The 11228-nt window shown below is 44.8% G+C and overlaps 1 protein-coding gene and 1 long non-coding RNA gene across 3 annotated transcripts; one reads left to right on the top strand and one right to left on the bottom strand.

Annotated features, from left to right (window-relative positions):
• Positions 1-1856: 1856 nt before the first annotated feature.
• On the bottom strand, positions 1857-4489 carry LOC147055324 (uncharacterized). Its single transcript, XR_015066326.1, has 2 exons — positions 4239-4489; positions 1857-2469 (listed from the first exon to the last, which is right to left on the bottom strand). It is a non-coding gene; the product is annotated as an uncharacterized LOC147055324 (long non-coding RNA).
• Positions 4490-5876: 1387 nt separating this feature from the next.
• nr2f2 (nuclear receptor subfamily 2, group F, member 2) lies at positions 5877-10675 on the top strand. 2 transcript variants are annotated; one of them, XM_085913348.1, is made up of 3 exons: positions 5877-7125; positions 7710-8237; positions 9605-10675. In XM_085913348.1, exons 1-3 carry the CDS (start codon positions 6672-6674, stop codon positions 9877-9879), a joined length of 1257 nt encoding a protein of 418 aa, XP_085769474.1. In that variant the 5' UTR covers positions 5877-6671; the 3' UTR covers positions 9880-10675. The 2 variants fall into 2 exon arrangements, with proteins under 2 accessions (XP_085769474.1, XP_085769473.1); XM_085913347.1 differs by having other exon boundaries at positions 7692-8237.
• The last annotated feature ends 553 nt before the right edge of the window (positions 10676-11228 follow it).

The following is an 11228-nucleotide window of genomic DNA, read 5'->3' as shown; positions in this document are numbered from 1 at the left end:
GCCAGCGCCCGCAGCTCTTTTTTCCCGTCATGTGTGAAAAAAAAAAACAAAAAAAACTCCTTTTGATACTTTGCCTCACAAGCCCGCCGAGTGTTCTCAGCTCTATCACACCACATTGTGCGGCCGCCCTCGCTTTCATGCTTTGGCCTCGGGGCATCTCGTCCTCTGCCTGCTGCTACTGCTGCTGCTGCTGTTGTGAACATTACACTCGTTTATAATGCCATCATCCAGTCAGACGCTCGCCTTTCTTCGCCGCTATTCCACCGCCGCCGTTTACTGCCTGCTCGTTCATGCGGACATTTTTTGTTATTTCATCATCTCGTGTTTAGGGCCGTGTTGTAATCGTTTGTTATTCTTCCCAAGAATTACTTGAGGGCTGTGAATGCCTGAGGAGTCACCAATTTTTTGCAAGCGTGTGGTCAGGTGAATCATAACTCACTCAGTAGCGCCCCCTGGAAAGCTGAAAAGAATTAGCTCTCGACATCGGTTTCAGCAGTGGAGACAAAATTTGGTGGAAGTGTCGAAGGGCACGGAACTCACGACAAGGGTTTAAGGACTCGCACACAAAATTGAGCAGGAAATCGGCCATTTTGGTTTGAAGCGGCCATTTTGGGCTGAAGAAAATAAGGTGTATTTAATTTGATCAATTTCATTTTGTCAAGTCAAATAAAAATCATCTGGATTCAGCTAGATTTTATAAGTAGACTGCGTCCACTTGACACCATTTGAATCATGAAACACATTTTGAGCCCATACATGCAAAATCTGCAGAACAGACAGGATTTTTTGTTTTGAATTTTTATTTCAGTAAACTAAAATGCATGCACAAATGAAGTTCAAAATAAACACTCAAATAATAAAAAAAATTAACTCATCTGAATAATCAAATAATTTACGTAAAATAAATAAAACAATCTTTACATTATAAAAATGAAAAATAAAATATGTCCAGAAGGAATACATAAAAATATAAAAATCCCAAATCCATTTGAAAAGTATAACTCAGGTTTCACTATATTACATCTAGAATATACTTTAATGACCAACAAACTATTAAAAACACTCATCAATACAGACACCCAACTCCCAACGCTAGACCACGTGCATTTGTGCCATACAATACGCCGTCTGCTGGACAACCGACACCTCAGAAGAAGAATCAGAAGAAAAATGTGTGCACAGCTCGACCCAAGGGCACTCCGAGCTGCAGCACTTTTTCTCCGGGGCTTTACAGCAGTGGTGGCGAAAATACTCACACGCTCTCCTTACAGATACTTACCCACACAGGTGTGTGCTGGAGTACACCCAAAACCAGCCAATCACGCGGCACATAGTCAGAAACATTTACACTAATAAAGACAACTCAGAGTCTTCAATTAACCTGATGTGTTTCTTTGGAAGTCCGGATTCACACCCACAACCTCAGAACTGTGAGCCACGTATGCTAACCCTCCTAAAAGTTTTTTAAAAAGTACATTTCCAGCTTCCTACGATGTAACGCCTGCTTGAGTGCATTTAGCGTTGGAGCTGCTGATTTTAACAGGCAAGACTGAAAGCAGCCTGGCAGTGGGCCTATAGAGTGATCATTGAGACAAATTGATCTCTATCTGTGCAAATTGCCGCTGTCGTCTGTCATTGGCAAATGTGGACTGTGAAGGCACACACGCATTGCAGTTGTGTGTGTGTGTGTGTGTGTGTGTGTGTGTGTGTGTGTGTGTGTGTGTGTGTGTGTGTGTGTGTGTGTGTGTGTGTGAGGGAGCACAACTTTATGAATGGGGCCACACACACACACACACACAAGTTAATTTTTAAAAACCAAACACACACTTGAGATGACAGCATTAATGACACAAGGCTAATTTGACTCATTTAATGTTACATTTGTGGTACGATGAGCACATGCCAGAATATTAGGTACAGACAAATACGTCTAATCCAGCAATCCTGCCTTTAAAAAGATAACAATGCTTCGCTTTGTTCATTGTGGTTGACGTTTACAGTATAGTATCATCATCATCATAAACTGTCCAGAAAATGTGACATAATATTCATAAACATTACTTGCAGGGCTCCCTAATTATGACAAAGCAGGCAAAATTTGGCATTCTGTTTATTGTTATAGTTTTGATATTTACAGTACATTGGCATTTAAGTCCATATAAGAGAAAATGAAAATGCCAAGGAGACTTTAAAGTAATCTTTGATTTGACAATAATAATAATAATAACAATAATCACAATAATCATAATAATCATAATAATCATAATAATCATAATAATAATGATAAATTGATTGTGCAAAAAAAAATTACCTGCGTTTTTAAGTGTGTGTGGAAGTGTCCCAGCTGATGATGTGACGGAGTCGCCCTCTTGAAGTTGATTAGGCCGGTTAACCTTTGGTCCCGCGCCGCTCTGCCGAGGTTAATCAGGCCGGGAACTTTGCGGACCCCCGGGGTCAGCGCTCCGCTATCTGCGCACAGATAACATTAAAGCCACCCCAACCCACACCATTGCCATTTTTCTTTTTGTCTTCTTTTATAATTCTTTGTGTTGAATTAGACGCAAAGATTATAACTTAATTTGTTTGATTATGATCAGTCAAATTTTTCATTTTGTGGGGGATGACCACGAGCAGCCCACCTGTGAATTTATATTTTTACTTTCAATACATTACATTTATTTTAATTAAAGGTTTATTGTTTTTTTGCTGATTGTAATTCCTAACTTGGGGAATTCAACAAAATATAAAGATTTATACTCAATTTTCCCTCAATCAGTCTTGTACTAAAATCTTTTATACAAACAATTTATATATCGATCGGCACTGCTGTCAATCAACGCGTTATGTGCTGTGGCGCGCGCGTGCGTGTGCACGAGCTGAGCTTTGTTCTACTAACATGAGAAAATCACGCGTGTGCGCGTGTCTGCGCGCGCGCACGTGATCAGTAAATATAAAGTGCACGGCGACATCCTCTTGTCTGTCTCGTCTTAATCGATTGTTGTGTGCATACACACACCATGTTGTGCAGTAGTGTGTGTGTGAGTGTGTGTGTGTGTGTCCATCATGCCGCCTGAAGAAAAAAACAACTGCTAATCACACACAGTAAACTGTAACAACCTGCTATGAACATGCAATAAATAAAATACAATAAATGAATTAGCATACAATACATGAATTTAAAAATCCTGCTCTCATTACAAACTCACGTTTTTCATTTTACACGCATCCCGTTATTCATTTTTATAACCTCACAAATAATTGGAAATTATAAAGATTACGAGACTGGAGTATTTTGGAGCAAATACACTTGATGATAATGACAGTTGTCATTTAAAAAAAAAAACAATATTTATGATGCTTAAGTGACGTTTTATTGCCTCTATCTTATCATGCAGGCTGTTTATGATATCATTCTGTATTCTGTTTCAATAAATCCATTCAATTGCCTCATTTATGTTAATAGTGCGCATGCGCGTTCTTAAATGAGCTATAAGTGGTTAAATATGTCATAATACATGCTTTCCATATATATAACAAGCCTGTATACAGACGGGTACCCCCCTCCCCTCTGCCTCCCCCCCCCCCCCTCCTCCCACCAACACCCCCTCCCTCCCAGCTCACGACAGTTTTTTCTTTTTTTTCCTTCTTTTTTTCTCCCAGTTTGGGCGCTGTATGAAGGAGAGGAAAGGCGCTGGGGATGTATCTAAACTTCGTCGTCGTCCTCCTAATTCTTGACAAGCCTTTCAAATTGATTTCATGCAATTTCCAAATGAGTTGCTTTGGAGCTCTGTGCAAAGTTTTTGCACACTCAGACATCACACTTTTGCAATAAACGACGAGTTCTTGTTTTTATTTTTTTATTTTTCTAACTTTCCTTAATTATTTTGTCTTTTGCATGTGGGGAGAAGAAGCCCGCCTGACTCTCACTCCAAGACTAAATTAAAGATTTGAAAGGGGAGAGAAGATGCACCCCGCCACGGACGAGTCCGCAACGTATGCATTTGGTAGGTGTGCTGCCGTAACAACAACATAAACCCGATTCAAAATGAGTTTACCTCAGACATTTGAGTCATACATATAATTGAAGGTGAAGGTTAAATGCATGCAAAAAAATAATAATAATAATCCTGCAGCCCTTACTTTTAATGCAGACATCTCTCCAGTCTATTGCTTTTTATGAACACGACATAGCAGTTTTGTATTATCCTCACAAAGCGTGCAAAAAAATGTATACTTACCACAAATGCAGCGACGCTATGTCCGAAATTTTACAAGTGTTTATTTTATTTACAGATCCTCCATTTGTGTAGAATCTGCAAATAAAAGCGACAAAGTCGCGCTAATGAGCAGATAATTGGTTTTAGAATGGAGGGGGGGGGGGGAAGCGGTCAGTTTCGAAATACAAGTTAATCCAAGTCGGCCACCAGTCTGGGGCGGTGGTTGGTTTGAGTTGGTCCGAGGCTGCGGCGAGCAGACGACTGAAAGCAGGCTGCCTGTGGTGCGAGTTGCACCCAGCGCGCTCCTCGCTTGCAATCAACAAGGCGATGAATGAACGCGGGGCGGGTGGGATTGCATGCAATATATTTTACGACGCTGGGGGGCAGCCATACACTATGCTGGGACTACAATGCGTGGAGCAGAAGACAATCACACATACACACACACACATACTCAGAGTTCAAGTGTCACAGCCTGTGGTCATGAATGAGGTCATAGCCTGGCTTTTAATAATAATATCAGGGAGGGGCTTTATTGACACCAACAGCAGCAAATTAGAGGTTATTTTCCCCTAATGTATCATTTTATTGAGCATATTGGTTTATAATTCTAATTATGCAGCGATGTTTTTTTTTAAATAGTGCCAATTTATAGGCGTCTTGAAAACCCTAAATTTTGACTTTTTTTATTTGTCACTTGTACTTGGGCAGTCGTGTAAGTAGCATTGTACACCTATATTTGAACAGTTTTCATATGGGAGATGGATTGAGCTGAAGTGTGTGTGCGAATGTAATATTAAAAAGCACTTTTGTTTTGCATCCATCCTTCCTTGCATTTTCTGGACCCCTTATCCTGTTCATGTTTGCGGGAGGCTGCTCTGTTTGTGGTCTGCTCGCTAGTCATAGAGCATATTTTCTTTATGTATTTTTTTTAATTGTTTTATGGATTTTATTTTTTGCCATTTTGTTGTTTTTAATGAATGCATTTGAATGACTATTTTGTATGCCAAAAATTGTTTAGGCTTGTGTGTGAATGGCAGCTATATAAAGAAATTCCACTTAGCCTAAAAATCTCTCAGTCTTTGTAATTGGTTTTTAGTTTAAAATGTGCATTATCTGTGAATGCATGGGACATTGGGGAAAATCCTTTTTTTCATTTTGTCTACCCAACTGTGTAGTCTGTGTGTAAATGATAATTGTAATATTCATTCCATCTACTATAATTGTTTTATGTATTTATTTCATTTCATGATTATAAAAGTTTATTTATTCATCTTATTTCATTTTTAACATTTGGATTAAGTACATAATCATCCCCGTTTCCCTCCATTTATTTAAAGAAATTAAAATAAAGAGCAACGGTTGCTTTATTTGTGTTTAATTTTGATGTCCAAGACAGTATGAGACATATTTTTCATGTACGGTATGCCTGAGAAGAAACGACTCCCCCCCAACCCACCCACCCTTCTTCCTGGAAAACCGCCTCCTTTTAGGACCCGGCGGCCCTGGCTCGACCTCGGCTGCGTCTTGGCTCGGCACCAAGTGGCACAGCCGCGGCCCGGCAGCCAATGGAGAGCAAGGGGGGCGGTCCTACACACACTCCGCCTGCCTTATATGGCAGCGCGTCGCCATGGCAACGTGTGCTAAGTTGCAGCAGTCGTGTCAAAGTTCACTATATAGAGAAGCTCAGCGAGCTGATCAGAGAGAAAGCATTCTGCCAGCCGTGCTCGTCTTAAGCCAAAAACCTCCCCGACCGCCTTTTTAACATATTTCCACACTTTGATTCGCCTTTTTCAACCACGTTCTAATCCTATTTTTCATCGCACGGAAGAGAACAAGAAGACGAAGACGCGAGGAGGGATTCTAAAAGGCGCAGATCTCCAACATTTGCCGGCTCAAGAAGCGGATTTTTCTTATTCTTTCTTTTTTTTGTGGAGAGAATTCTTCCAGACTCGCACCCGGAGCTTGTTGGTCCCCCCATTCGACCGCCGGTCTTCTCCATCCATCCTCGCCCCCCCTTTTCCTACCTTCCTCCTCCTCCTTGTCCTCCTCCTCCTTCTCTTCCTCCCTCCAAAAAGCCAAGCCGGTCCATGCTGTTTGCTCGCTCTCGTCCCGGCACTCGGCCGACCTTCCCCGCCGACGGGGGTGCTGGATGGCCGGCAGTAGGAGCCCCCTTGACTCGGCCTCGCTGGTGAGAAGCAGCCTCCTCCTCTTCGTCGTCTTCTTCCTCCGCCTCCTCCTCCCCGCCGTCGTCGTCGTCGAGTCTACTCATTCCCGGAGCGGAGCGTCGAGCGCGGCGCCTCGGCTGTGGTGACATACCCCCACACCACCACCACCACCACCAGCACCACCACCACCCCAGTCGGCGCGTGGAACGACAACCCTCCAATAAGGTCAAAAGAGAGACAAAACGGCCGATCAAAAAGTTTCCCCCCCGTTGACTGAGAGGCAGATATGGCAATGGTAGTGTGGAGAGGCTCCCAGGACGACGTGGCGGACACCCAGGGCGCCCTCTCCTCGCAGACCCAAGGCGGGCTGGCGCTGGGCAACGCGCAGCCGGGCCAGCTGGGGCTGACGGCCGCGCAAGTGGCGCCGCCGGCTCCGCAAACCCCCGCGCAAGGCGGCCCCAACGGGCAGTCGGCGCCCGGCGGTGGCCAAGGCGCCCAGCAGCAACCGGACAAGCAACCGCAGCACATCGAGTGCGTGGTGTGCGGGGACAAGTCGAGCGGCAAACACTACGGCCAGTTCACCTGCGAGGGCTGCAAGAGCTTCTTCAAGCGCAGCGTGCGGCGGAACCTGACGTACACATGCCGGGCCAACCGGAACTGTCCCATCGACCAGCACCACCGCAACCAGTGCCAGTACTGCCGCCTCAAAAAATGCCTCAAGGTCGGCATGAGACGGGAAGGTATTGGGACTTTTTGTTTACCTCACTTTTTTCTTTTATTCTTTTCTTTCTATTTCTTTTGGCTTTGTGTTGCGGTCGGTGCGTGTGTGCGTGCGTGTGTGTGTGTGATGCAGCGGGGGCTCCCTCGCGAGGTAGCCGGCCGGAGCGTGCCTCAGTGCCGCCTTGCGCCGGCGCTCGAGTCGGGGGGTGGGGGGGACTCCACTGGATCTTTTTCTTCGATTATTATTGTTGTTTTATGTCTATTTTTGTCATCTACTCACCTTACGCGATCGGATATAACTGTGGATATGGAATATGTCTAGCTATGCTTACGAAAAAAAAAATAGGCACCCTCGCGGCGCGTCCACTTCCACTCGAGATCTATTGTTTACCGAGTGTGCGTGGAGTATTCTCGGAAAATCCAAGCGTATGGGTTAAGGGTTCCACACGCGACGCCTTTGTGCATGCAGCCTTCCCCGCTGCGTGTACGTGTTTTACTGCTGCCATTTTGCAAGCCGCTAAGCTTGAAATCGCCGACCCACTTGGCTGGTGCTTGACGTGCAGAATTCAGGCTTCAATATCTGTAGTCTCTCTTTTTACTGCAGCCGTGCAAAGGGGACGGGTGCCGCCCACGCAGCCGCACCACGGCCAGTTCGCGCTGACCAACGGGGACCCGCTGCACTGCCACTCGTACCTCTCGGGATATATCTCGCTGCTGCTGCGCGCGGAGCCCTACCCGACGTCCCGCTACGGCAGCCAGTGCATGCAGCCCAACAACATCATGGGCATCGAGAACATTTGCGAACTGGCGGCGCGCATGCTCTTCAGCGCCGTGGAGTGGGCCCGGAATATCCCCTTCTTCCCGGACCTGCAGATCACCGACCAGGTGGCCCTGCTGCGGCTGACGTGGAGCGAGCTGTTCGTGCTGAACGCGGCGCAGTGCTCCATGCCGCTGCATGTGGCCCCGCTGCTGGCGGCGGCCGGCCTGCACGCCTCGCCCATGTCGGCGGATCGCGTGGTGGCCTTCATGGACCACATTCGGATCTTCCAGGAGCAGGTGGAGAAGCTCAAGGCGCTGCACGTCGACTCGGCTGAGTACAGTTGCCTCAAGGCCATCGTGCTCTTCACCACAGGTGAGAACCGGAGACACTCGTGGAGCGCGATTATAGGCAGTTTCTTGCTCTCCTACTCCGCCATTTGTCACCCCGAGTCTTGTTTGGGGCCACTGACAGATATAAATGATGTGTGTGGGGGGGTGATGGGGGACTCAGACAGACTTGGGGGAGGGGGTGCCAAAATGATAGAGAGAGAAAGACAACCCTAATATTGCACAGAGTGTTGGGGGGGGGTCAAGATTTAATGTTAATGTGTTTTTTTTACGTCAGCTTGTGTAAATGTCTCCAAATACAAGAAGGTGCTCTTAATTCCATTAGACAATTGTGATGCTCCACAAAAATAACAGACACGCTTGTCCTGATGTTGTCACTTATATTTGAGAACTGTGTTACTTAAAAAAAAAAAAAGGTTACGCACGTGTTGCGTGTTTTTTTTTTCTGTTTTAGATGTAAACACTCCTGGCGAATTGCTCTGACTACAAAAAGAATAATGTAAAATAACTTTGTTGCACAGTAAAAATACAGTAAACATTATAGTTGGATATAAAAGGGAAGGATATAAAAATAATCCAGTATGGAGATGGGCTCTTGTTACTGCGCAAAACAACAAAGATCTCACATTGTAGTGGTGCTCCCAAGAAATATTAATTTAGAACACTTAAAAGTAATTATTTAACGCTAAAACTCTCCATCATTTATAAAGCCATTTTTTTACGGACTATAGCAACAATAACATGTAACGTGCAATTGTTGCGCTATACAAACTTTACATAATATTTCTATATAGCATTGATCTTTTTTTTCATTTGTAATTTTATTGTAGAAAAATAACACAAGTAACTGGGTAGAACACATTTGTTACTCAATCTAAAACTAAAATATTCATCTTTTTCCTATACGCCTTACATAGTCTTTCAAATTAAGCCCACAATATTATTCCAGATACACATAGAAGGGCTCTCATTAGGAAGTGCATTGCTACCAAAGAAAATCAAATCCAAACTTAATTATTAAATATTTGAATGCCCTGCAATGACATCAAATGCTAGAAAATCTATGGACGCAACCATCGTGTATTGGGAGGGAGGGTGTAAAGCGCGAATATTTTTTTTTTTGCCGTAAATCCACCGACATAAACAAGAGTTGATTGTAAACTCAGTGATAATGCGAAGTGAGGAGGGGGGTGGGTGTGTGTGGAGTGGAGTGGGCTTTCCAAAAGGTCAGACCACCATAACACCCCCCACACCCACTTTTTCGTCTTGCACCTTGCTGCATCAAACATGCATGTTGCGCTGAAAATTAAGTTTGTTTGTTTTGTTTGGCCCCCACCCCCCCTCCTCCTTCCCACACCCACGCCCTAAATCCACCCCACCCCCCCACCACAGACGCGTGCGGCTTGTCGGACGTGGCCCACGTGGAGAGTCTGCAGGAGAAGTCCCAGTGCGCCCTGGAGGAGTACGTGCGCAGCCAGTACCCCAACCAGCCCACCCGCTTCGGCAAGCTGCTGCTGCGCCTGCCCTCGCTGCGCACCGTTTCCTCGTCGGTCATTGAACAGTTGTTTTTCGTCCGCCTGGTAGGTAAGACCCCCATCGAAACGCTCATCAGGGACATGTTGCTGTCGGGGAGCAGCTTTAACTGGCCTTACATGTCCATTCAGTAAAGAAGACACAAGATGAGGATGGTGGTGCAGGTGGCGGTGTGTGTGTGTGTGTGTGTGTTGTGAGGGAGGGAGGGGCTGCTGGCTGGAGGTGATGATTCAATGATTTTAGCTGCTTCTTCTTTTTTTTTTTTGCGCTGAAGGAATATTGGAAGGACAAAAAAAAAAACTGTGAATTATTCCCTCCCTCATTTCACCCCCCCCCCCCCCGCAAAAAAAAAGGACACGAATTCACTGACTGACTGATTGAACTGAAAAGTGTTTTTTTGTAATGAAAGCAACAAAAAAAAAAGGAAAACGCGGGATTTTGTTGAGGAAATTTGAAGTATTAAGTGCTTTTTTTTGGGTTTCGAAAAAGGAAGGGAATTTTGATTTTATTCACGTGTCCTGTGTCCAAATGTATAGCTGTGTGTGTGCGTGCGTGCGTGCGTGCGTGGGTGTGTGTTTTGTACTTTCCTCCTCCATTTTTTTTCTTCCTCTGGTTCCAAACCGGCTTAATATGTGACTGTGTTGTACACAGGTGGTTGTGTTTTTTTTTTTTTTCCATTCACGTGGAGAATAATGTGTACAAACAAACGGGGGGAAAAAAGGAGAGGAATTAAAACCACAGCAATAGGAGTTGTTCGAGACTTTTTTTTTTTGGTCCATCTGTAGAAGCTTCATGCTTGCAAGCGCACTTACGTTCCCAACGAGCCACTATGAATAATTTTGCATCATTTGTCCTCGTTGAATAATTGGCAGCCTTTATCTTTTGGTTGAGAATATTCTTATATCGATGACTTGTGATTCCTGGGGGGGGGGGGGGGGGGGGGGGGTCAAGCAAGTTTAAAAGCCAAGCCCATGTGGCGTTTAATAGCAGTATTACATGACGAAACAATAAAACAAACGATCCCCTTTTTTTGTCCGAATTAAGTGCCTGACAAGCATGACGCGATTTCTCCACAACAACGTGCATGGTGAAAGTGGGGGAATGGTGTTTCTTTCTCCCCGATGTGTGCACCCTTAAGATGAGTGAATCGGCCGTGCAAGCATGCCGATATGGGGCAGTATTGTTGTAAATATAGGTCAACTTGTTTCTTTTCTACCAGCTCTGTGTGGCCCAGAGCAAATGTGTGGTTGCCATCATTTTCGCTCGTCTTTCCAACGGAGTGTCGGACTCAGCTCGGCTCGGTAGCACTGACGAGTTCTGTACATACATATTATTATTATTAATATTAATTATTATTATGATTACAACCACATTTTTTTTGAGGGGGGGGGTTCTTTTTTTTGTTTTGTTTGGTTTCATGTATATTTAGACTGTGAATGCATGGCCACAGGTCGCTAACCTATTTTACCCTATTTGCTATATA

The sequence above is a fragment of the Syngnathus leptorhynchus genome, chromosome 6 (assembly GCF_054491065.1).
Source record: "Syngnathus leptorhynchus isolate UIUO chromosome 6, UIUO_Slep, whole genome shotgun sequence".
Lineage (NCBI taxonomy): Eukaryota > Metazoa > Chordata > Actinopteri > Syngnathiformes > Syngnathidae > Syngnathus > Syngnathus leptorhynchus.
The sequence above is the reverse complement of the archived record's forward strand: the minus strand, read 5'-3'. Positions and strand labels throughout refer to the sequence as shown.